This window comes from Astyanax mexicanus, chromosome 2 (assembly GCF_023375975.1).
Source record: "Astyanax mexicanus isolate ESR-SI-001 chromosome 2, AstMex3_surface, whole genome shotgun sequence".
Taxonomy (NCBI): domain Eukaryota; kingdom Metazoa; phylum Chordata; class Actinopteri; order Characiformes; family Acestrorhamphidae; genus Astyanax; species Astyanax mexicanus.
The window spans coordinates 9,125,835-9,153,704 of NC_064409.1; the positions used below are offsets into that span (position 1 = coordinate 9,125,835).

The window sequence follows — 27,870 nt, forward strand, 5'->3', positions numbered from 1 at the left end:
GTAATCCCGCTTCTTCGAAAATAAACACCCTAGAGTTGGAGTTAAAACTTCACACATCCCATGTATACTGCTTAGTTTAACAGATAGCATATTAAACTGCTGTCAAACAAAGCTAGTGAAGTCTGGAAATGAACAGCCAAGTAGCTAAATGCTGCCTAGTTGCTAGAAATCTCCATAAGTAACGTTTACCGTTACTCGTTTTGGGCATTAAAAAACTCTTATCATGTAATCACTAGGGGTGTCACGATCTCGATATTTTATCGAAATCGAATCGAAATGAGGTCACGATCTCGAGTATCGAAGTCAAAAAGAGGATCGACGATCCCTCCCGCGCGCGCTACGCAAATAGCGCAGCGCGCTACGCAAATGGCGCGGCACCAACACAGCGCATCCTATTCATTTAAATAGAGATAGCCACTGCATGAGCGCAGTCGGCGGGAGTGTGATCACTGTTTTTATCTGTCCAACGGGGGAGGGGGGGCGGGGGTTGGGCGCGCAGGTTTTGTATCTGTATCTAACGGAGGGGTGGGTGCGCGCAGGTGAGAGCGTGTGAACTCGCTGAAATGCGTGTGTCAGTGTGACTTGAGAACACTGACTATAGATCACAGTGAGGTGGATTAAAAATCTTAAACTTATAATTGACTACACCTGTTGCTTTCCATTGAATTAAAAAAACATCTTTCTCTCAGATAAAGTAAACACAAGCGTGTTTCTGACTAAAATAAAAGCTTTTCAGGAGAGATATAAGTTATGTGTAAATATTTATAAGACAATACCCACATCACTTATCTAACCAGCCTGTACTGATTTCTGCCCCCCAATAATGCTTTCAATAACCTCTTGTAACCCCTGGGAGCCAGGGGTTACACTCTAATAGCCTTTAATAGTCTTCAGTAGCCTTTAAAAGACTTACCTGGCGGCCGTGGTGTGTCCACTAAACTCCGTAGTTATAAACATCCTGAGGTTAGCAGCGCGCTAACTGACCTGTTTATAATGTAATCCGAGCAGTGCCTCCGTGTCGGCTGTTCTAACCTGCTGCTGTTAGCTGCTTGGGCTGAAAGATGAACTGTAGTGAGCTGTATTATCCGGTTAGTGGGGTTAAAACCTTTATTTGTTTACAGAAACAGTAAAAACGGACTGGCTGAGCTCTGTAGCCCGTGGCTGGGCTGTACTGAAGTAGTGACTGAGTGAAGAGAGCGGGGCTTGTGCTGCTGCTAGTGGTTGGATGAAGAACTGCAGCTTCATGTAATGAGCAGTTTCACCAGCCATCCACACACAGCTCTGATAAACTGCTTGTTTTAATAGTGCACACTGTTGCTACCAAAAAAAGTCACTAGATGGCATTACCATATATATCTTAATAAATAATAATAATAATATTTATAATATTTATAATAATAATAATAATAATAAATATATTATTTAAATTTTATGAGGCATAAAATAATAACAAGAAAAAAAAACAAGAAAATCGAGAATCGAATCGAATCGTGACCCTCAAATCGAAAATGAAATCGAATCGAGGATTTAGAGAATCGTGACACCCCTAGTAATCACATTTGTAGGTAAATTAAGTCAATATAGAGTCTTAATTTTTGGAACGGTTTGGAACTATGACTTTTGATACAACATTGATGTTAATATTTTACAACAGTTTTTGATGCATAAAACCACAAACACACAACCACAAATGCCGCAAATTAACCGTATAATTTAAAATGGTAAAATACATGATATGGACCCTTGACGGAGGAAATGGTTGCCGTATTCCGGCAGTAAAGCCGATGGTGTAATCTCTTCTGTGCCAGACTGCTTGCAGATCCTCTCCCTATGCTTGATGTGGTGTGACTGGATGTGATTTTTCGTACTGGAACAAATGGCAGATGAGTGCTACATTACATGAATGCTAATTCAAACCGTTTCGGATCTGGACCTCTGACAAGCCTTGTGAGTGCTGGTCTTTGTGTGTATGCGTGTGTTTATGCGGGTGGCGAGGGTGGAGGTACTGTGTTGAAAAAGAAAGAGCTTGGCAGGGGACAGTGGACACAGCTGGCCATATACAATAACTGCCAAATGGTGATTCTGCTAAAAGCATTCACTGAAAGAAGGCAAGGGAGGATGCAAAAAGAGAAAAAACAGACCTGTCATGAAGGCTTTTCAGAATATGATGAATAGGATCTCTCCCTTACTATCCGTCTCTCTCTCTCTGTCTCTTGCTTTCTCTCACTCTCACTCATTTTATCTCACTCGCTGATACATTTTCTTATCTCCTACATTTTTATTCCGCTCTTTTCTGAGGCTGGTTTTTATTGTCTAAGCCAGGCTGGACAGGTCAGACAGTGAAGGAGTAACAGTTCGAATGTGCTGTTACTCATTAGGAGATTTGCACAGCACTAGGGGCAGGTCAGTCTCTGTATCCTGAGCCAGGAGAGCTGTATTTCTTCTCTGGCCAAGCCTGCCACAGTCTAGCTCTCTCATCTTCTAGAGCAGGTGGACATTTTTTGTCGGCCTCTGATCCACCAGTCTGACTGACTCGTCCAGGTGATGGGAGCCAAGAGAAGACTCTGAAAAAGAGACAGAAAGACGAAGAGAGAGAGCAACGTAATAAATGGAAAATGATAAAGAGAAAAACTTCTGATAGGTGTCTTGATCTTAAAATTTTAGTCAGTTTTACTCTATTTTCAGTATTGGACAGTACCGGCTCATATTAAAAAACCTACACAGTCATGGATAGCCATCACACATAAGCTATCAGTTCCTCTATAGCAGCAGCACAACTTGAGATGAAGAACCTGTCATGCTCTTATCTGTTTATTAGGCTGTGCTGTACTTCAGTTCAGCTATTTTAAAGTTTAGCAGAATGTCATGTCTGGTTCAGTTTTTTCTAGCTATTTTTTTTTTAGCTTTTTCACGGCATTAGTAGAATAAACTGGTTTTTCTGTGTTGTACTAAAGTAGTCATGCAGCTTGCTTTTACTCCAAATTAAATTTTAGGTACCTGTAAGACGTAGAGAAATACTGTAATATATATATATATATATATATATATATATATATATATATATATATATATATATATATATATATAAACAAGTATATTAGTCCCATATTTACATTGGTTGTCTTTTTCTTACGCCTAGGACACCAAAACAACCACCTGGGATACCATAGCAACTGCCCAGCAACCACTGAGCAATTTAAGAATTCAAGAAGGCACTCATTCATGTCTTAATTGAAGTTTAATTATCTAGCCTTCTGTTCTATTTGGCTAAAATGCTAACAGTTGTAGATACTTTTACAATGTCTGGTTCCTTTTTTATTACAGATACAGAGACCGTATCACTACACTGTATTTAAATTAGATAGCGTGGGCATTAAGGCATCAAATCAGAGTTTCTTGCATTTTAGGCACAGCCCACATTTACCACTTAGCAAAATCACTGAAACCTACTAAGTAGCAATGTTGTAAAACAAACATGGAATACTATAACAACAGAGCAGTTACCTGAAATTATATTTTAGTATGTAAGTCACATCATGAGTTTATCAGTCACTAACTGTGTTAGCTCTAAACATTAATAAAGGCCCCTACACACTTTGTATGTACAGATTTACAGAATTATATATACCTGTGCAGGTGGATGGTCACTAATTTTGCATACAACTTCACCCCTTTTGTGTGTAAATATGAGCCATATAGTGATAAAGGCACTTACCAGCTTTAACCATGTTGTTTTAGTCAAAGAGGGAGGGAAATTAGCACTAAAGAGATGAAGGAGGAGTAATGGAGTGTGTAGTAGATGGAGTAAAGTAATGGGGCCCCAAAAAGTGTCAAATTTGGCTCTGGTTTTCAAACAGGATTTTTCAGGCACCAAATAGTATACACATGTGCTGATGCTAATGCTAAAATAAGTATTATTTTATTATATACTACATATTTCACAGTTTTGAATTAGTGAGAAAGTCAAGACTGTAGTTAATCACTGAATAATTAACAACAGAGAACTTGTCTGTTAATTAACTGTGCATTACAGGAATAGTAATTACCCAGCCAGACAACACCTCAGAATACTTAAATGGATCAATATTATTGAATGTGACTGCAATGATTTTTCAATATAATACACAGTTTTAGCTTGAATTTGCACCGGGGGTCCAGCAGCCTGCTGCTCCAGGCACTGACGCCAGGTGCCCCATTGGGTGGTCAAATAAATCCTATTTAACTGGCTTTTTATAGAAGCCTAATATATCATAAAAAACTAGCATTGCTAAATACCAGACCCAGAGATTGCCTGCTAAGTATATTTCTGCTCTGTTCAGTTCTGCACGTGTTTAAAAGGTTAGCCACAATGTAAAGCATATCTGCATACATTTCATATTAGGAACACCTCTAGGGAGAGCAGAGCAACACTTACACCTTTCGCTTTTCCAGATGTTGCAGGCGCGAGAGTCAGGCAGGCTAGCTTCACCGAGCTTTCGTTATGGGCGGGGGGGAGTGGGGAGTGTGAATGTGAGTTGTCTGGGGTTTTAAATCCTTCACTACTATTCACTGCTTAATCTTTGAAAGGATTTTCATGGTCCCTGTCAGTTATGGAATATTGCTATGCTAAATTACAATCTGAAATATTCTTATCTCCTTCACAGCTCTTCATATTTAAGAGCATAGCTGTGTCCCCATGCAGTTGCTGTCTGCAGAATGATGTATGGGTTTTTCAAGCCTGCAAACTAGATATTGCACTTACTGTATGTGATGATGAATGACCTTAAAGCAGCTACTTATTACATTGGGGTGTGCAATATGATTTTCATGCACCTATATGGCCTTTTATATTCCTTATATTAAACTAGAAATATGGTTTGAAAAAAATGCTATATAATGCATTTGATGAGTATTTCAAGTTATACTTAGTGTTTTTTGCTGCATACACAATACATATACTCCTCTGGTAAAAAAAGTTTATGTTTTGTATTAGATGTTTACAATCCTGTTATGTTTTCTCTCAAAGAAACATGCAGATTTTTTTTCTTGGTAAGCTTGTGAATTGTTAAGCTCTGCTGTAATTGGCTGGTTTGTGGCACCATATCAGATTATCATAGCCATTAAGCACAGCATTTATAAGATTATATATCACAACTTAAAAGAATAATATTATTTATTGTAAGTATCACTGCAACTTCTTCTTCCACAGCCTGTAATGCATATAGTAGTGCAGCATATGCTTTAGCATTGTATTATTAACAAATTGCATGAACATGCCTAAAAAAATGTTTTTATATATTGTGTTTTTAGTCTGTAATACTGATTTGTCTGACTCAGCACACACTTCTACTGTTTGATACTCCATCCCACGATGCCTCTAAGCCCACATAGTTTGACACGGCTTCTTCAGGCTTTTACAGGTGCTGGTCAACAAATTAGAATAATTTGAAATAGTGCAATCATGAAATTCTTTGAATGCATTTTTTGTGCAGAAAGCAAATCAGGTGTTCACCGCACCTGTCCTACTCGTTAGACTAATCACAGAACTCGTTACCTGGAAAAAAAATTTGCTCAGCTGAGCTTTCCAAAAGGCCCATTTAGGCCATTTAACTGTGACACTGTTGTTTTATTGAATTAGAATAATGGAGAAACAGTTTCATTGAATTAGAATAATTTTTATTATAATTACAATCATCACTTTCTCAGTATTTTGTGGCTGCCCCCTTGGCTTGTATGACTGCCTGAAGTCTCCGCGGCATCGATTTGACCAGCTTGTCGCAAGTTTCCGCACTCACAGCTTCCCAGGCAGTGGCGATGTTCTGCTTCAGTTGGTCCAGCGTAGTAGGCTTTCTGTCGCGAATTTTCCGCTTGACGATGGCCCAAAGGTTTTCAATGACATTGAGGTCAGGCGAGTTGGCCGGCCATGCCAAAACTTCAAGCTGTTTTTTAGTGAACCAATCTTTGGTCGACTTTGCCGCATGAGCCGGTGCAAGATCCTGTTGAAATATGAAGTCTTCTTCGCCGAACTGTTCCTCAACAGTCGGAATCAGGAACGTTTCCAGAACATCTTGATATACGGCAGCATTGACCGTCTTCTTGAGGAAGCAGAGTTTCCCTACACCTCGAGCGGACATGCATCCCCAGACCATAACGCTCTGGGGAAACTTGACGGATCTTTTCACGCACTCGTGGTTGTAGGTTTCGCCACCACGACGCCAGACACGAGGACCTTGGTCACCGAAGGAGATGCAGAAGCGTGATTCGTCACTGAAGACCACTTTCTGCCAGTCTTCAGCAGTCCACTCGCCGTGTTCTTCAGCCGTTTCTCCATTTGTTTCTTGTTCAGCATCGGTTTTACTGCTGAACGCGAGATTTGAAGCCGAGTTCGCGCAGACGACGGTAAGTGGTTGATCTGGAGACGTCAGCGCCGGTCTGCTTGTTCCACAAGTCGGTGAGCTCGGAAGTGGACTTGAACCGGTTGCTGACTGCGATATTTCTCAGCTGCTTGTTGTCGCGAGAAGTTTTTCGGACGCCGGAACAGTTGGTGCGCTTGCTGCAGTTTTTCTTGAGAGCTTTGCAGACGGAAGACTGGCTGATGCCGAGCTGCTCAGCAATTTTAGTTTGGGTCAAGCCTTGTTGGCGAAGGGCTTGAATTTGAGCCACTATTCCGGTTGAGAGGTCGCGCTGCTTACCCATGATTGATTTTACAACTTAGAAATTCTACTCAACCCTGACTTTATACTGCACAGTGAACACTCTTCACAGAAAACAAAAATTCGAGCATTTATTCTAATTCAATGAAACGGTTTCTCCATTATTCTAATTCAATAAAACAACAGTGTCACAGTTAAATGGCCTAAATGGGCCTTTTGGAAAGCTCAGCTGAGCAAATTTTTTTCCAGGTAACGAGTTCTGTGATTAGTCTAACGAGTAGGACAGGTGCGGTGAACACCTGATTTGCTTTCTGCACAAAAAATGCATTCAAAGAATTTCATGATTGCACTATTTCAAATTATTCTAATTTGTTGACCAGCACCTGTATACGTCATTATTTAGTTTTTGAAATGCATGAAAAATTAAACAACATGACAACATGATGTTTTGCCTGGACAACATGATGTTGACCAGGCAAAACATGAAATAGCTTGCTTTTAGACTGTCTGCAATTAAACAAAAGTAATTGGAAGCAACACTGTATTTTTATTTAAATAGCATTTTCTGAACTGTTCCGTACTTCCGTACTGATTTTGTAGATTAACTAGGCCAAGGAGAATACAGCTTTCCACTGCAGGCCAGATTTAACTCCTAATAGCAGCAATGCTATTACCAACCTTTCATTCTCAATGCAATCAAACTGGCCAAATAACTGAGTGTTATTCCCTTCTTATTTTCTCCCAATAATTCAATTTGTCTTAACATTATATCCTATAATCACCAGGTGTGCTGCTTTTTTATACAGTCTGGTGATTTTTCTGACTGATGGAAGACCATTCATTTGATAAGCAATTGATTTCCTTTACCTCCTGCTTCTTCTATGGCCAACCTTGCCACTGGCCCAGTTATTGATGTCATCCATCATGAGTCAATGGTCCTGCTTTGTGCTGAGGCTGTGGCTATTCCCTTAGTGTCCCATCTCCAGGGTTTTGGTACAGATGGCTGTAACTCTGGATCGATTAGAGATGAGCGGGTGCTCAGATCCATCCTCATCAATGAGAAGAAATACTCCATCAGAGATCATTAGATTCTCTGAGTCCTTTAGATTAGGTTTAAATGAGAGGCCTTATCTGTGTTTATTTTTTAGTGCTTTGTCTGTAAAATCCCACTTGGCTTTTGGTTCATATTAAAGATACTATTAAATCAAAATGCAGCTAAAAATGTAAAAAAGAGAAGTGGCATATGAATATATTTCCATATATTTAATAATGCAGGCTGGAAGCTGGAAGGCTTGATTAAATACTAACTGGATCAATAGTGCATTGTGCTTTCAGAGTTTGCCTCTAAATAATGTGTGTTCGTCCTACATTTATGAGTGTGTGTGTGTGTGTCTTACACCTGTGTTGTTTGAACTAATCAGGAAGTGTGCTTTATAAGTAGATAAAAAACCTCCAGCCTGACAATAGGAGACAGCCATTTCCCCACACAGGCGCAGGCTGCCAGGTCCTTTGAAGAAAAAATAAAACGCACACAAAAAAATCCACCGGAAGAAATCTGTCTGCTCTGATTGGCTGTTGAGGTAGAGAGGGGAAGAGGCCAGTCTCCGCGCTCATGAATGAACTAGAGTGAGTCATGCAGTGTAAATCAGGATCCCTCTGTAGTTTCACACTAGTGCCAGCGGTAGCTCCAGCATCTGGCCAGCTGTGCTAGGTGGCTTTGATCATTGGGACCTGAGTTTGGTTTGGCCTTTATTAAATGCACGACCCTCACAGATTCAGTGGATATGCCCAATACAGCAAGCTGTTACAGGGTTTTTGATATGTATTATGTGCTAGGGTCATTTAAACACACATGGTATAATTTACTAACATGGAAGGGTGAAGCTCAAAGGCCAAAGTTTGCTTCCACAAAGCTCTCTGAGAATTAACATCAAAGTAAGGGTCTGTAGGTCTTTCTTTGTTATAAAAAAAGACATAATGAGAGGTTTGCAATCTGTGTACCATGTGTCAACGGTTGCCAAAAGTTTTAAAGTCGTCTGCTCTCTTAGACATTAAATTGCTGTGTATTGACTCTCGCTCACACACACACATGTACATGTCCATATTGCCACAATGTTTGAATATATGTAGGAATCTCCTGATTCCTTTTGATATACACTGCCAAAAAAGTCTCCACCTGAATTAAAGTAAGTAAATAATGTGGGGTTGATGCTGCAGTTGGTCTGCAGGTCTAGGTTCAGCAATAGTATTTGCTAAAAGAATGAGAATCAATTCTGCTGACTACCTGAATATAGTGAATATAAACCCATCAATGGGTTTTTTATTCCCTGATGGCACGAGCATATTCCAAGATGACAATGTCAGGATTCGTGAAAGAGTGATTCAGGGAGCATGAGATCATCACTTTCACACATGGATTGTTCACCACAGAGTCCAGACCTTAACCTCATTGAGAATCTTTGGGATGTGCTGGAGAAGGCTTTGTGCAGCGGTCAGACTTTACCATCATCAATGCTGCAAGATTGTGTTGACAAATTAATGCAACACTGGATTGAAATAAATCTTGTGACATTGTAGAACATTATCTAAATGATGCCACAACAAAAGCATGCCACAATCAATGCTAAAGGCAGTCCAAAGAAATATTAGACTATGTGACCTTTTTTTAGTGGTGATTTTTTTTGGCCAGGCAATAAGGTAACATCAAGAAATTGATGTTAATGTTTGTTATTTAATTATTGCTTACAATATTGCATTTTTATTTGTAGTAGCAGAGAAAACAAAGTGTAGTCTTAGATGTTGAAGTACTTTCTGCTTTCTATTATCCAAGTAGTCTCAAATTCATTCAGTGATGTTGAGGTCTGGATTCTGGACTCAACTTTAATTTGAGAATTTTATTTGTTGATTTGTGGTGGCTCAGCAGGTACTGATAACACGGTTTTGAGTTTAATGCCCATATTTTGCAATATGTGTATATGTAATTGTATGTCTGTATGTTTGCTCACTAGTTCATATATGTATGCACTACATAGATAGGTCAAGTTTACATCGAATCTCTGAAGGGTCAGAGACACAATCAGAGAGATTTGGCTCCAGTTTGACCCTGCTGATCCTGTGTTTATATGCAGTGTGTAATGTCTAGTTTGGAGAAAGCCAACTCCATAAACACTTACAGACTTTGTGTGTAAATATTTCAGCTGTGGAGAGAGGCTCTCAGATGCATGATTGCCTAATGCGCTCTCACAGAGCGAGAGAAGGAGGGAGTTTCCATATTTAATCACATTTTGAATAAGTCACTGCTTCATTTCTTACAAACAAACTAGCTGAAACAGAATGAAAGCATCATTCAGTTCAGTTCAGATTAATTTGTACAGTGCTTTTTGCAAAAGGCGTTGTCAGGAAAGCATCAGTAATGAACTGATTTAAATTTGATTATAGGGCATAATCTAAAAAGCATGCTTTTGCTAATCTGATTAATTCTGTTTGAAAATGTTGTATTTATCACAGCAGAGAGACTGCTGAGTGTTTAACACTTGCAGTGAAAATACAGTACAATGGGTTTAAGATGTGTATGAGAGAGAGAGAGAGAGAGAGAGAGAGAGAGAGAGAGAGAGAGAGAGAGAGAGAGAGAACTGTAATGCAATTAACATACAAGGAATTGATTATCATAAACCAGAATTATGGTTCTTCTATTATTCTCACCCAAGCTTTAATGTACAGCCAGAAGAAAATTAAAACATTGGAACTAGCTGTCACCCACAGTGAGAGAAGTGGTGCTGTGAAACTACTGAAACTTCAGTATGACTGCTTTCAGGATTTCCCCAATCACTGCATTCTTTGGCTAGGCCTGTACTGTATTTAGCTTTGTCCATTAATCTTTTGTTTCATGGCTAAATAATCTTTTTATCACTCCACACTCAAACGCTGAGAAAACAAACCCAAATACTGCGGCCAAGAGAAAGAATAAGCCTGCAATCTGACATCATACTTTACATAAACTAGGAAGTATGACTGAGTAAAATCAAACATAAATCTCTCACAGTGTCCCGGTTTCGTGAGTTTCTTGAATGGTTGTCGTATTTATGATTGTGGTATTTAATAGAAGTGCCAGCCCCAAGAAATTGGATTGCCAGCACTGTCTCAACATGGTTTCTTACTGCGTGTGTGTGTGTGTGTGTGTGTGTGTGTGTGTATCTGTGTGTGTCTGCACGCTTACTGAAACAGAGTTGCTGCAAATGAAATGGAAAATTGTGCTTGCCATAAGTGGGTTTGTGTGTTTTTGTGGTGAATGAAGTTGGTTTATTTAAATTTCATCATTGTGAAAGACCTGGTTAACATGATAAATGGCCATTCAATTCAAATTAATCTGGTCTTTAACTTGTTTTCTTTGCATTATTTGAGGTTTGAAAGCTCTGCATCTTTTTTTATTTCAGCTATTTCTCATTTTCTGCAAATAAATGATTTTTTTTTTAATTTGGGAGAAATGTAGTTTGTAGCTTAGAATAAAACAACAATGTTCATTTTACTCAAACATATACCTAAAAATAGCAAAATCAGAGAAACTGAAGTAGTCTCTTAATTTTTTCCAGAGCTGTATGTATCAGGTGCACTGATATCATTTGGCAGTTCAGTTTATTCAGGTGGATTTATAGAGATTGAACCTGTGTCCTCCAGCGGTGCCCCTAAACACAGCGGCTCAGTGATCTGCCTCTAATCCTGTTAGCTTTGGATTAACACTTCAGTTATGCTCCCCTGTGCACAATCCATCTCTTCACCTAGAACACTGTTGACATACACTGCATTACTTCACCTGGAGACCAGCACTGCAAGACTAGCAGTACACTACTAACACAGTAAAGTGTGTGATCATTTTACACTCATTTGTAATATAATATGAGGCTCTTTAGAATGTAAATGTTTATACTGTGGATTTCTACCCACCAGCCCAATAAAGCAGTGTAGTAAATCCCAGCTGCAAATATATACATTAGTTTAAACGAACTGATGCGCCTTGTTTACACTTCTCTTTATGAGGGAATATGAGGCTGAAGCTATAAGGCTGGTGTGTGTGGGTCAGACTGACCTGGCAGCTCCTTTTGAGTTAAAGTGGCAGTCTGTAGTATTTTGTTTCTAAACTAAAAGTGCAGGCACTTTTTAGTGGAGAAGGGACAGAATATTGTGTTTAATGGTACCAGTCTGCTGGAACGACCATCCCTGCTAAGCCTAATATATTCATTGTAAAATCTGGGATGTCGGGTCGCTTTTCGTGGGAGTTTCTCTGGCCACGTCACGCATCTTTATGTACTTATGTCACACGTACAGCCTCTAAAAGAGGATCTGGCCTCAGTTTTACTGAACGTGAGCAGCTGGTGGAGCAATGGAGACTTCAGAAGGGGAAATTCAGACTTCAGTAGCTTATTTACTCATAGTAAAAACAAAGAAATTAAGAAGTGAAGTTTCTGACTGAGCCCATTCAGTTTCTCTGACTGAACATAACCTGGAATCGGATTCATCCGCTGTGAAAGGAGACCGCATCACACCCGCCCAGTTTAAAATGATTCTTCCGCATGCTCGCCCATTCTTACCAGAGAGGGCACTAAATCCCAAAACTTAAGGACATCAGCTTTACCTATTTAAATGTATGCCAGTCTGCCGGACCTAAACCTCACTACACTATTTTTACTGTCCCCCCACAATAATAAGGGATTTAAGGGAAATAGCATGCTGCCTGATTATCATAAAATATTGATTGACATCACTAGTATCATATAATTTAATTTTGCCAATTGAATGCTGACATTTCTTTAAAAGTACGTTAAAAAACCTTTTGATTGCATTTAGTTACCAGGGCAGGGAAGCTCAGGATGTTAAATGATTACCACATCATCCTCAACTCTAACTCTAACTAATCACAAACATTTTGGATGAAGCCCCTTCATTCCAGAGAACCCATTTTTTCTACTGCGCATCAATTCACTGCATGAAGGGTTTCATGCCCCTCTAGCCCATTCCTAGCATTAGAAAAGGTGCCAATAGCTTTTAGTTTACCTGCTCCATAGAGAACTATTCTATTGGCAATAAGTTTCTACAGGGACTAAACAAGCTAATAATGTTTATTAAAAGGGTTGTCCACAAACATTTAGACATAAAATGTATTTGTTGGTGCAAGTTAAGCACCATTTATTGTTTAGATTAGGGGAGACAGTATAAAGGTTACGAAAGAACGAAGTATCGACAAACTTGAGGTTCACTAATGGTTTATAGGCCATCAAGAATTTCCCTCTTGATGCCACTTCAGATCTCAGCAGTATTTCAATGTGCTTATTCTACGAGACGACGTTAGTTTACTCTGACAGAGTTTATCTCTGTGTACGGGATGAAATGGTAAGCAGAGACACACAAAGCTCGCAATGAAGCTTAAATGTTTTGAAAAGACTCAAGTGTTGGGTGTCACAACAGGATATTGACTAATACCTCAGCTTACAGAACTGTTCTAATGGGTTACTTGATAAGGCCACGCAGCCTCTAATCCTATACGCAATACATTTACAGAGAAGAGCAAGCAGCTCTGAGAGCGACTGCATTTTTAAAGGGGTTTATTGCAGTTCATAAATCACTGACTGGGTGTTATCAAACATGCTGCCTTATCACTAGATTGTTCACATTATAAGCCTCAATAATCTATTCAGGTTTTTTTGCTCAGATCAGATTTGCTCTCGATGGTTCACATTCATTAACAAAAGTGACCTGTATCTGTAATAGGGCTGCAAGTAATGACTATTTTAGTTGTAGACTAATCTGCTGATTATTTGTTCGATTAGTCAGTAAGTCGCAACTATTTTTGTCATTCCCTCCATTTGTACTTCCTTTTGATACTGCATTTTGATAGTTTGACGTACCCGTATTAAACTAAAATTTAGGAAGCTTTTATACAGGTTGGATGCTATTTTTAGGAGAATATAGGATATAGGTACTTAGGATATTTTTTACTTTTTTTCTCCTTTATTTTTCCAAAGAGATACCTTTCTCAAGTGATTGTTTGTCTAAGAAAATAAGGTCTGTAGTTACTATAATTTAATTTTAATGGAGTATGCAGAGTATAGTATCTTCCTAAAACTTAGCCAGCTTATGTCAGTTTAACTAATGTTAGTAATGTTAATAAAGGAGTGAAGTCTCTTTAAACTCACCTCAGCAGCTCACCCCAAATGAGAGATTAAAAAATACAATAATTCTATCAGGTTTGTAACAGAAGTCTGCTAAAGTCAGTGCTGATTACCAACACATGTGATCTTTGTTTATATCTAGGTTTAGCTAACAGCCCCCAGTCACATCTGTGTTGTGAAGGTAATTGTTATAGGCTTATTCTGTGACAATCTGTAATTCCAGGGATTAACTCTGAAAACAATGCACAAAGCAATATTCTAATGGTTCCATGTAAATCACTGCTCAGTAATGTAATCTGTGAGCTAATTAGCAATAAGATTACTTTGTATTGTTTTGTATGTGTGTTCATGTTAAAATCACATTTGCTGTAAATTAGGAAGTGAATTAAGATCAAGTATACTTCATGTCCTGTGAGGAGCAGTGAAACTATGCATGAACCCAGTGAACTGGAACTGGAAAAGGAATGTGTCTGTGTCTGTAACTGAATGATTATTTCTGTACTCTGTAGCTGATGGTGACCAGTCAGTGACCTGGACAGTGTCCTCAGGGCTGGGGCCATAGCGTGAGGGCAGACGTAGGCCTCTAGCTTTCCCAGTATTGTGTTTCCTGCCTGCTGAAAACAAAGCATTGAGTTCTCAGGCTCAGTCTGCTCTGCTGAGTGGTGTGTGTGTGTGTGTGTCAGGGGAAACTCTGCAACTGTGCCATTCCTTTAAAGCAGGAGTATTGTATGTATTACGTAATTAAATGCGCAGTGCTTGGGCATATACAGCAGTCAGACATAACTTAGCACCACTGACAGGTGAAGTATAACACGGATTATCTTTATCAAGAGTCTTAAGAATTTGATTCTTTTTGACAAGAGACAAATTACGATGGCTACATGAATGGATTAGACACATCCAAACATCAGACAGTAATCAGTACCTGCTAAAAGTGGACAAAGGAAAAACAACTGGTGAACAAGCAACAGAGTCATGGCCAATGCCATCTGAAGCTCATTGATGCCACCCATCCAATTTACAGAAGTATCTGCTGCTTACATCTTGGTGCCAGCATTGTATCCCTTGATTTTGCCATATCCATGCCATGTTAAATAACTCTGCACTGACTTGTGAGAAATGCATTAAATGTTAATGCAGGGCACCCACGGGTCTTTAAAAAATCTTAAAATGTATTTAATTTAATTTTACATATTCAAGGGCTAAAAATGTCTTAAAATGTCTGGAAATTTAGGAAGGAAGGCATTTAATTATATCTGAGGAAAAGTGAGAAATGTGAAAAATGTAAGCAAGTTGCATGTTTAAATAACCGTTAAATAAAAAAATTGACTGCAAAGCACTAAAATACAATTAATTCATAACTACTACTTTTTTATTATAGTTATAGTGTACATAGGTATGTGAATGGTTTACTAATTGATGTGCCTTTCAACAATTTTAATCATGTTTTTGTTTGCTTATTATTATTATTATTATTATTATTATATTCCCTTGATTATTAACATATTCTAAAAATGCAAATAGAGATCTCGGGAACATGCCAATTATTCTGCCAGTGATTTTGGGAAAGAAGTAATTAAAAGGCTGTTTTGTCAAATCAAGGTAACACCTCACAACTTATACAGTATAAAAAAATTGCAGTATAGTAGTGGTACTTGTGGGTGGTGAAGTTTTTGTTACATGTCGATATTAGGGACCTCTTTTTATACTGCACACCAAATAACTTGGTACAACCCACAGCACTTATTCATTCTTATTTTGTTCCTGTGCTGCATACCGCTGCTGTTCTGAGCTTTTGTGATGAATTCCGCTCAGTTCTGAGCTTATCTCCCTGTACAGTATGTTGGGATATTTGCCTGCAGTCCATTGAGCTTTTAACTTTCACAGCATTTATCTTTTCCTCTGATACTGAGTTATTAAGTGAAAATGCCAGTGTTCACACCCCTTTGTGGTAAGCAGGAAGGTTTCTCTTCTCTTTCTACCCGCATGGGGAAAGTCATTTCAATTTAAATATGCAAATCAGCTACCCTCCCACACCATCGCCGATCAAGAAATGAAAAGAATACATTAAACTGATGAATACATTAACGGTGCGCATGCATTATCCTGTTGTCTGCTGTGACAGTAGCTCATTGATGAGTTTACTTAACTCTCAGTGGGGTGGAGAGAGAAGGACAGCTACATTAGAGTGCAGCGAGACGCTACATTACTGCGTCTGCAGCAGAACGCTGCAGAGAGATGCAACACTTCCATGTAGAAGTGAGAAGAAAAAAAAACTAGAATGTTTTTCTTTCTTTAAATGTAGTTAGCTTAAATAAAAGCACGTTATACATTACTACTAATTGTACTGTAGTCCTGACAGCAGTACATTGCAAAGCAGTTATCTGGAATCTTTTACTCTGCCTAAAGTTTCGGGTAGTATCCCATTTCCTATTATATATCTACTAGAGACCGATTATATCTGTCCAGTATCATTTATTTTGCTTTAATTCTGGATATATGGAGATATTTGGAGGAGTGAATTATTATTAGCATCATGCCATTGTGGATAATTGACTTCTGTTATAAATCTGATTAAATTCTTGTATTTTTTTAATATCAATTAGGGGTGTGCAGTATTATATTATATCAGTATTATATATTTTTTATTTTCTTGCAGTGTATATTGTATTTTTGAAATATGTTTTTTAAAAGTGTTTTGTCATATCGCCAAGAGTATCGTTATCGCGAAAATAGCATAAAATATTGTGATATTATTTTAGGGCCATATCGCCCACCCCTAGTAGTAGTATATGTAAAACTGTGAGAAACAGATTACCATATTTTACAGACTATAAGGCACACCTTATTATAAGGCCCACTACTAATGAACATCTATTTTCCGGTCTATTTTCATACATACGCACTGGATTATAAGGCGCATTTTAAGCAACAATAGTAAGTAAAAAAACTGTATTTCTTAAAAAAAACATTTCCTCTCAAAGTCAAAAAAGCACTGGATGTTAATCTACACAGATTTCTCTCCTGAACACTATTTATTTATCCACTATCATCTACGGATTTATTTACAGTAAGCATAGTGCAAAAAATGTCCAGTATTTTGCATGCGGTTAGCAGCAGCGCTTAGTGCTAGTAAGTGCGCTACACTGAGGAACCTTGAGTATTCCAGTAAGCCAGGGTGCTATCAGCTAGCGGTGCGTCCCACATAGCTTGTTTTAATATGGTAAACACGCAGGCTACAGTCTGATATTCTCATCCTAAATGGTCAAAGAGCTAGCTCTGCGATTAGCGGCTAATGCTAATACTGCTGGAGAAACTTCACTGAAACTCCTTTATAATGCTGTACTCCAGTGTTCAGCGTGTACTTGGCTTCACTGCTCCTTTTGAATTCTTCTGACTGGTAAAATTCATACATAAGGCGAAAAAAATACGGATAATAGATATCTGTTTCGTATAGGTAAATCATGTGTTTCGCATATAACTAGCATATTGGAAGTTGTTAGCTAGGTTAAAATCTCCTATTACTTGTACATACATTAGCCTGTAGGAATATAGCTAACAAGGTAATATTAAATTTAGGGCTGTCCCTAACGATTATTTTTTAAACGATTATTCTAACGATTATTTTTTTCGATTAGTCGACTAATCTATTTATTGAGAAACATATTTAAATAATTAATTATCGATTAATTATCGTTTTAAAGCAAACGATAAATTACTATATTTATATATAATAACAACAACAACAACACAAGCCTACTAAACCAAACCCCACACTTATAATCACTTACATGTACAACACGTTTAGATCTATAACGCTAAAAATGGATAAGCTCCCATACACCACAACCGTGTGTTGCACTGTTTTCTGTGACCGCTAGATTTTGTGACCACGGGCAAGTAGTTCTCAGCAGACCGGTGCACTGGCCGATTCGAAACGTGTTCGTTTCTAATGTTTACCCCGACTGGCCAAAACGGTTCAGTTTAGGGCTGAGGGTAAGGTGTAGGTATAGAAAGCTTCCGTTTTGCCAATGAACGCTCATAACCGTGAGCACTGGTCACAAAATTCCGACGGTGACAGAAAACGGTGTAACACCGCAGCGCCGACGGCGCTAGCTAAAATAACTTAAGGCAGCTAGCTTAGCTAAACACCTGAACTTATGAATAATGCTACTGTTTCTGGAAACTGCGAAATGCCATGCACAAATATAAACCAAAACTGTATAATTTCTGCCTGTGGCAGGTTTAAAACCTTTGGTAGACAGCCTTAAGTCTTTTTAAGGACACCCGCGGAGACCCTGATGTAAACGGTAACTTACTGTGTGACCCTGTTGACATAGTGCTCCTGGATGTTTGCGCTTCAAGTGCTCCTTTTGCACATATGGCAGAGGACCACATTGTTGCCCTTTTGCGTGAAATGCTCCCAAACTTTAGATGCCCGCTGGCGTTTTTTTTGTAGCTGGAGATTGCTCTCCGGAGTCCATGCTCTCTAGAGCTTAGATTCTCTGCCCGAACCAGACATGACCCGGGCTCCAGAAAATAGTCCGAGATGTAGGCGTCTGTTTTTTAATTATATTTTTATTTAAAAAAAAAAACGAAAATAATGGAAACTGAAAGTGAAATTAAACTAATTTATTTATAAGCGCTGTTTTCACTACCGCAGTTCTACAGCGGGGGTGTTGTGCCGATTCTGTCCGCGAAGCGGGAGTCGGATTCAGCAGGGAGTCGGATTCGGCACAAGCGCGGCGGCACCCCGCGGTCCGCGGTGTCAGTTGTAAGCGCTCGCGCTAGCCGCAAAATACGACAGAAAACACTGAGGGAGCTGTAGAATTATGTATGGGACTAGAATATGAACACGAGGAGATAAAAGAAAACCTTCACCTGTGAGTAGCTCTCACCAGAACACGCAAATCTCTCTCTCTGTTTGTGTGTGTGTGTCTCTCTCTCTCTCTCTTGCACGTGAACTCCTCCGCGTTTGACTTGCAGAACTGTGTTTAGCTGTTCTTAAAAATCATTTTAATTAAATAATAGTTCTATGCTTCTATGTTACCGTGTTAATTAACATAATTCTGATCATATTTCGCTCATTCAAACAGCCCGAAAACAGCCAGTTTATGGTTCAGGTCGGGTCGGGCTAGAGCAGAACGTGCACGGGCTCGGGCTGGGTCGGTTTGGAATTTTTGTGCCCGATCTAACCTCTAATGCTCTCCACAGGCGCCGCCATGTTTACGACGCGCCGACGCACGTTATGCAAATCGATGTATTTTCGTAATCGATGACGTCGATTATGTCGACGCGTCGCCCCAGCCCTAATTAAATTGTATTTAGTTAGCATGTTAGCTTGTGATTAGTTATGTAGAGTAATTAGGTGTAGTTTTTTATTTGATTGTTTTTGTGGTAACTGTGTTAGCTAGCACGCTTTGGATCACAGTTTGGATCTCGATTAAGCCGAAATGAAATTGCTGCCAACTTCAGTTTTATACTAAAATACAGTATTGTATTGTGTTTATTATATGATGAATATGTGGTATAATTTATGATTTGATTACTGTTTATTATAGCTGTGTTAGCATTAATTGTCATTTACTTGTGTTTTTATTTTTTATTCTTTGGCAAGGTACTTAACGTTAACAGAACCATAATTGAGGATGTTTTGTGTATTTCAATGTCCTCCACTCAACTCGTTTCAAGAGCAAGTGATAGAGAATTGAAGTGGAACACTTTTCATAATCATGACATGACCATTTTGCCACAATAATATATGAATATTCTGACTTTGTCATTTCATAAAACAGTGTAGCTGGAAAACACGCATTTTCCACACTGAAATGTTGAACTGTTGAACTGTCTGATGTTTAGACATGTCACTATGACTACGTGAGGTAGCTGTGTGTCCCAACCAGACTTGAGGTTTAAGTTGTAAAGTTGTTGGCTGTGTGCGGCTCTCAGCTGGAGCTGATCGTTCAGGCCAGAGCTCTGTCCCAGACTTAAGTGCATGTTGGGACTTTTCTGTACTCTATGCGACTATGTGTTAATGATGTGACATGGGAACTCTTATCCACCTGGCACTGTGTGTTTATGTGTGTGTTTGAAAAGAGTCAACCATAGGGAATGGAATATAAGTAGAAAAACAGGATGGAATTGGATCAGTTTATCAGGAGAATGTATGTAATAGAAATTTTACATGGTTTCTCAGTGATAAAACTCCAGCATCCAGACAGCAATAAAACAAGAGGATAAGTGAATTTCAAGCCCAAATATTTGCATCACGTTGTAACATGATCACATTATCACAGCAGTTGCATCCTAACAGGTGAAGAGGCCCCTGCTCTTATTTTAGTTATTTTAGTTCCAAAAATTTCATTTGTGCTGCACAATTTGAAAAGTGTCTAATAATTACTGGAGAATCTCATATATGTGCCCTTACAGAATAAATATAGTTTAACAGCAGTCAAATTATTTTTATTTCCTCAATTTGAAGGGACATTTGTCTGTAAAATCATAGAGATGTTTACTTGGATGGGACTAATTTTAGGTAACTAAACCAATATTTGTCTCAGAGTAGGAGAGAGAAAAACACGGGCGAGCTAGATGGAAATAAAATCTTTAAAAAAAAAAGAAATTTATCCAGTTAAAATAGGATTTTTTTATTGATCAATCTTGCCTAATTTTGGACAACATACTCCTTATGGTGGAATATCTTCATTCTGATTGTTATGCAGTCTGCCTGAATTCCTGTCCAGCAATCCAACATTGTATCTTGTATTATGTTTTCTCACCCCATCTATTATTGACTGAAAACACTAGCCAACATTTCTGGCCCTGCGTGTACAGGCTCAAAAGCAAAACTCCTGGCACAGAATTTTTTATGCTGTCTTCCTTCACCTCTTGTACAGATCAAATCTCAACGGTACAAGTCACTTGTGAAGGAATCATCTTAAGGAAGCAGAATACAGTCTACTTTCTGATTCAAGTTTACTTTAGAACTGTCTTTTGGTGATTAGTTTGTAGTCACTGTAAAACATGAGCACAGACCAATTGATAAAAATGATAAAAAAGAACTGATAACTCAGTATAGCTTAATCATTTTTTTTTTCAGATTGTGTTCTCTTTCTGTTTGCTGTTTATTTCCATCCACAGGCCAGAACTTCCCATGTTGCATTGGGAAAGGCCTTCATTTACCAAGATTACTGACCATGATGGTTGACATAAAATACATAAAAATCACAGTTTTAGTAGTTTCATCTTTCTGTTCTTTTTTATCCACAGATTTTCAAATTTCTAGAGTGGTACAAGAAAGGGTGGGTGGGTGGTCCGCACACAGACAAAAATAATTCAAATTTTTAGTGCACTTTTGGCTGCTGCATGTATCAAGTAAACTGACATACAGAACTAAAAATGTGAGTGACAACACTAAGTTGAGTTACCTCTTAATCACACGTAATAAGCACTTATCATTTCAAGTTGGCTTAATTATTTATTGATAGAGTTATTTTAGATCTTGTGGTTGTGGTTAATATTCAGCAAAGTAAAGTAAGTGTGAAACAAATAATAAATAGTGCTTTCTTTTTTCTTTTCCACCTTAGTCGAGCCATCAAAACCAACCCGGACCTCCTGCCCGAGACACCTTGGACCAACATCCTCTTCAACGACTTCTGGGGCACGCTTCTGACCCACAGCGGCAGTCACAAGTCCTTCCGACCCCTCTGCACACTTTCTTTCCGCCTCAACTATGCTCTGGGTGGACTGGAACCTTGGGGATATCACCTGGTAAACGTGGCCCTGCATTGCTGTGTCACAGTCCTGTTCACTCTGTTCTGTTGCCCCCTAGTGGGTGGAGGTCGATGGAGCTTACTGGCGGGGCTGCTCTTTGCCTCACATCCCATACACACAGAGGCAGTGGCGGGGCTGGTGGGCCGTGCAGATGTTGGAGCAGCACTGTGCTTTCTACTTTCTCTGCTTTGCTACTCCCGTCACTGCAAGGTTCGGCCCGGGCACAGCTACTTTTTTGGATGGACGGCTCAGGCGTGGCTGGCTGCGAGCTTAGCGGCCGCAGCAGCAGCCATGTTGTGGAAGGAGCAGGGAGTGACTGTTCTGGCCGTGTCAGCCGTCTACGATATTTGCGTGGTTCACCGCATGCGCTTGCGTCAGGTGCTGCTGCTGTTCCTTAAAGTGAGTAAAGTGATGCGCATTGTCTTATTCAAAAGTAAGAAAGAAATAAAATGAAAAAGTGTGCAGAACTAAGTTCCTATAGAGAATGTACACTGATATATTAAAGGTCATGTGATTACAGTATGTAAATTAATCATGAAGTGTTACCATATACAGATAGGTAGTAGTAGTCTTTCCCAAGCCATCTCTTAAGTTGTGATCTTTTAAATAAGGAAGAACACTAGCCTGTGTGCTGTTGGTAAGGAGACTCAAATATTTGGATTTGATTGGCTTATTAGTGCAGTTTCTTAGAGCCAATCCCATTTCATCCCAGTTAAAAAAAAACAGAAGCTTTGCAGAGAAAAGTTAAACTGTTATAATAGTTAGAATAGTTAGGTGTGGTTTGTTTCAAATATGAATGCTATTACATGGCATTACATACCTATGTCATTCCATGGAAATTAACACATTGACGTGTACAATATCTAAAATGTGTTTTTAATACTGATATAAAGAGAAAATTATTTAATAAACCTGATTTGAAAGTCCAGGAGATAAATTAAAAGTTTTGGTCCTAGATCTGGATATGCCTGTTACATTCATTTCATTATTAACTTATCATACAATATGTGGACATGACCTCAATCATATTACCTATTATTGTTTTATTAATTGTCACTATTAGCATGAAATGGTCTTAAAAGATTTTATCTTAATTATTTCTGGGACAATATATCATCCACATTAATGTAGTTATCATGACAGGCCTAGATCTTGACACATGTATAATTGTACAACACTGTATAATTGCAACACTGAATATTTTTTTCTGCTAAGGGAACCGAACTAGAAGTGTAAACACACCTTTGGTGTCAATATTGTAAGAAAAGCTGCCGTAGTTTTAGAGTAAAGGGTTAGTCTGTGATGCAGTGTAAACAGGATTAGCTGTGCCCTGCAGGACATCTGAAGCTGTGTTTGAAGTACAGAGACTCTCTGGTATGTGTGTTGAATTAGATTGAGCTTGTGGCTCAAATGTGTTTGCCAGTTACATCTACTGGGACTTTAAACCAACAAGCAGCAGGAAGGTCTTCCGCTTGACTGAAGTAAACCAGTTTGCCATTCGCTATCTCTGTCTCCAAACCAGTGTATGTGTTTTTCCCCCTGTATTTTTGTGTTTAAATTCCTCTTCCCTTCCCCAGAGCATAGATTGGCCAACACTGACTGAATGCACTTCCTTTAATCTGCTTTGGTGTGCATGTGTGTGTTTGTTTGTTTTTCATTAAGGGGCAATTTGAAAAACGTTTAGCGTGTATTCACAACTGGGTAATCAGAAAATGAGCTGTGGTTTCCCCCTCTTCTCTTTGCTGAAACGGAAAGCCAACTCACAGATGTGGCATGCAGACAGAGGAAGGCAGACAGTGCCATAGTGTTTGTGTGAGACATTGCCTTTCATACTATAAACAGGTATCCTTAGCATCTTATGTCCCAGAACAATTATTACTTTCATTACCAAACCTAAAAATATTTTTTAATATTTGAGTTTACTTAAAGCGGATTTAGGGCCCTCTCTGGTGAGAATGGGTAACTGCACAGAGCAAGTGGAAGAATCATTTTAAACTGGGCGGGTGTGATGCGGTCTCCTTTCAGAGCGAATGAATCCGATTCTAGGGTATGGTTAGTCGGAGAGAAAGAGAGAAGCGCACTCAGTCAGTCAGAAACTTCACTTCAGCTACACATTTTGTTTTTATTGTGGGTGAATGAGCTACTGAGGTCTGAGTTTCCCCTTCTGAAGTCTCCATTGCTCCACCAGCTTCTCGTGTTCAGTAAAACTGAACCGGATCCTCTTTTAGAGGCTGTACTTGTGACGTAAGTACGTAAAGACACGTGACGTGGCCAGAAGAAGTACTCCCGTGAAAAGTGACCCGACGCCCCAGTTTTTAAAATGAGTATTTCCTGTTTTGTAAAATATCATTTCATAATATAATTTTCTTGTACCTGCCTTTTAAAAAAAATATTTAATATGTTTATTGGTTCATAGTGACACTGTAACACTTTAGAGAGCTGTTTTACCTGTAAACAGTTGTTAACACTGAGTTACATAGAGTTAATAACACTGTCCTGGATAACATAGGGTCCCACTCGCTACAGTGTCTTTAAACTTAATAGTTATTTTAACAGTCAGTTGTACTGTGTACCTGTTGTATTGCTGTAGGAGTTAAGCTTGCTCTCCCAGCATTTATCTATTTGATTTGAACCTGATATTTTGGCAGTGGCTCCCACCCTTTTTTACACAATGGACCAGGGGCAATCTCACCAGACCAGGCTCCACATACATGCCAGCTTTGCAGCAGTGGCGAGCAATTCTGGAGTCTTTATCGTGCCTGCTGATTTCATGTGCACGTAAACTTAAGGTTCACACCGTGCCTGATTGTCCCGGCTCTCACGTCTGAGATTATAGCTCTCCACACAGTCAGGAGAGTATGGGAACACAAACAGAGGGAGAGAGAGACAGAAGCAACGCTGAGGAAACTAGCGGGAGAGGAAAATATGCCCTCACTTCCTCTCTTATCTCTTTAGGTTCCGTGTCCATCATTCTCAGCTTGCCCAGTTGCTTAGATTCTCATTTGTAATTTCCAGAAGAAAAACAATCAAAGCTCTGAAGTCCTGCAGAATTATCAGTAATGGCTTTCTTAGCAACATAGCAGTGTTTGAATTTTGCATGCCACATTTCTCTATCACCACATTCACATGCCTGCTGATTAGAGTAATGAAAAGAAAAAAGACGGAGGAAGAGATTGAATTGCCTCATTGATATTCCCCACGCTTATGAAAACTTCAGTATTAGGCCAGTTTTCAGTCCACCACACTGCACACAGCGTCTAAAACAATGCATGAATGTAGATTAGTCTGATTGTTCGAGCATATGGTGCAGATAGAGCCATTATTCATCCCATTAGCTGCTGATAGGACTGCAGTGAGGTATAATCTAAGCTGAGGGAATGAATTGCTTTCTGATCTGTCAGCAAAGTGTGGTATAGTCAGGTAAATGGAGTTTTTCACTGCTGCAGCCAAACCTCCCATTTACTCTATAAATATAGATAATGAGCTAATGATTGAAATAGATGATTAGATGGGAGAATATCTAAAGGTCAAAAGCACATTAAAAGTCAAGGATATATATTTTTATATATATGTATTAGGGTTGCACATAACATTGATTTATCAAATGTTCTAAAGGAATTGTTTTGTCTGTATGTGTGAGTAATTAAAACATTTTCACTTTCCTAATAAAAATATCTACATTTACTATCTATATCACTGGGTTAATATGTAGATGAGATAATCACTAGCAAATATATTTTTGTATCAGTGTGATGCAAGAAAAATAATTAAAACAATTTACAAGCTGTAGCAACAGGCTGTGATGATAGATTAAACTCTCACTTGTACATGGCTATTTAAGTTAACACAGAAAAAAAATCCAAAAACAACATTAGATAATCCATGATGCAGCATAATGTTAGTTTAACAGCAGAAATGCATTGTATGTAATAAATATGCACATGTATGTTGCTCTTTTGCTGCTGTCTTTACAAAGCATTCCAGGATGCTTACACATCAAATGCAATGTATAGCAGTTGTAGCACAGCTCACCCTCCAGAGAAATACATGCCTGTGTCCTGAACTGCACCCTTATACGCTTAAATATCTACATTAATCAGTGTAGTTTCAATGTAGTTGCACTATTGCATATGCAATACATTATTTAGTGTGATATTGTGTGATTTGGGACACAGTCCCTGTTTGCAGTGGGTGCAGTCATCTTCATTGTATGTACATTATATTATTATTACAATGCATTACTGCCATTTCTAGGATGTTTATTTTTATTCTTTTAAAAAGATGAATATCTCAAGCTCTGCTTCACTGCACAGCAGCAAAAGCAAAGTATGACCTTTCACTTTTATAAAGTGCCAACAATAAAATGCAATCTCATTTGTCTCAGTGAGGTTTTGATGAGGAGATTAAAGGTAGCAGACAGTTTGATTAATAATGTGCCAGTTATCCAGCGATGGAGCATTCAGCTGTAAAATTATGCCTGGGTTTTTTTTACACTACTCAAATGAAGTTGGGCACTGCAGTTGTGTGCTCTCTTTGTATTGTTCCAAAATATATAATGTGAATGCCTTCATATTAAAAAAAAACTCCTTGTTCGTATGGGTTTCACAGATCATGCTTTAGAGTTCATTCAAATACTTAGTATACTTAGTAATAGGTAATATTTAGGTAAAGTGTTTTTGTTCCACAGTTGTAAGCATGTAAGACTGTAAACCTTCTCTTACTAAATGGGAGTGCAACATAACCCCAGTTTATCCATTTCTGCAAAGGTTTATGAATAAACTGGACTGCACATGTTTATAAATGGTATGAATGATCTGTGAACATTAGCTTAGTGTATTTAGTCTTAGTGCTTCATTAAGCATTATTTTGCTACAGTATTATTAGTATATCAGCTGCAAAAAAGGTCTGACAATAATACGGTTTATCACAATTATTTGTTGGGCAATTAAAGGTTTAAAGCCTCAATGAACGAAGAGTATTTGTCAAAAAAAAATAATGTCTCATATGAAATGAAAAACAGAGCATGTAAGCCCACTCACTTAGATTAAAAAACCTGTTAAATCAATGCTCTGTAAACTCTGTGTTTCATAGAGCCATATGAATGAAACTTGTTTATTTATTCTGGTGCTTTAATGAAATGAATAGCAGTTATTTTCTATCTATAAATCAGTTACCTTCTTAAATAAATCTTAACATGGCTCTTTACATGAATCTGCTTCAATCCTAAATATAAAAAAAACAGAAAGTGGAAATATTACACTTAAAATTTAGAGTGTGCTGTTAGAGAATTGGTGGATAACTCTTGACACGTGTTTACTGTTCACCATGTTTTCCAGAGGAGGAACATAAGCCTGCTACTGAGTTTGGCTTGGCTGGCCGGATGGGGAATTGTCCTGCTGGCAGCTCGGCTGTACTGGATGGGAAACAAGCCCCCAAACTTCTCCAACTCTGACAATCCAGCCGCCGATTGCCCTGATCTCCTCACCAGAGCTCTCACCTTTCTGTACCTTCCAGCTGCCAATGCCTGGCTCCTGCTCTGTCCTAATACCCTCAGCTTTGATTGGTCCATGGATGCCATACCTCTGCTCAGGACAATAACAGATTGGAGGAACTTGTTCTCGGTTGCCTTTTACTCAGGTTTGGTTTTACTTGCCTGGTCTGGCTTGAGAAACAAAGATTCTTCCACCTTCCACAAGTCTAATGGAAAACTGCATGTCACCAATGGAAAGTCAGTGATGAATGGCCATATTGACAGTGATTATCATCACAACAACAACCACCACCACCATAATGGTTTTACCACATTAAATTGTACTGAAAACTCTCAGAATGGATGTGCCAAGCCCTATTCTTCACCCACTCATACCTCTCAGCCATCCAGTGAGAACATGGTGGTCTTCTCCCTTAGTCTGCTGGCTTTGCCATTCCTTCCTGCGACCAACCTGTTCTTCTATGTGGGCTTTGTGGTGGCTGAGAGGGTGCTGTACATCCCCAGCATGGGCTTCTGCCTTCTCGTGACGCTGGCCCTGAGGTCATTATGTGTTTCTTTAAGACGAAAGAGCTCCAAAGTGCTGCTGTTCAGCTGTGCTGCCAGCATACTTCTACTCTACAGCCTCAAAACTGTGAGAAGGAACCAGGACTGGCAAAATGAGGAGACTCTCTACAAATCTGGCATTACTGTCAATCCTGCTAAAGGTAAGAGATCTTTAATTGAAGGTGTTCAACACAGAGTTTATACTATTTGTCCTCTTGGGCACTTTCTGGTAATTTATAAAGTGCATTTCTGTGTCCATGTCTTTTAG

At 38.8% G+C, this 27,870-nt stretch overlaps 1 protein-coding gene across 1 annotated transcript in view; it reads left to right on the forward strand.

Moving 5' to 3' along the window:
• Window positions 1–27,870, forward strand: part of tmtc2a (transmembrane O-mannosyltransferase targeting cadherins 2a) — a 48,210-nt gene that overhangs the window by 11,885 nt on the left and 8,455 nt on the right. Inside the window, exons 2-3 of the mRNA XM_007252413.4 lie at window positions 21,382–21,967; window positions 26,905–27,763. Coding sequence (XP_007252475.3) covers window positions 21,382–21,967; window positions 26,905–27,763 — 1,445 coding nt within the window. The remainder of the gene's footprint in view (window positions 1–21,381; window positions 21,968–26,904; window positions 27,764–27,870) is intronic.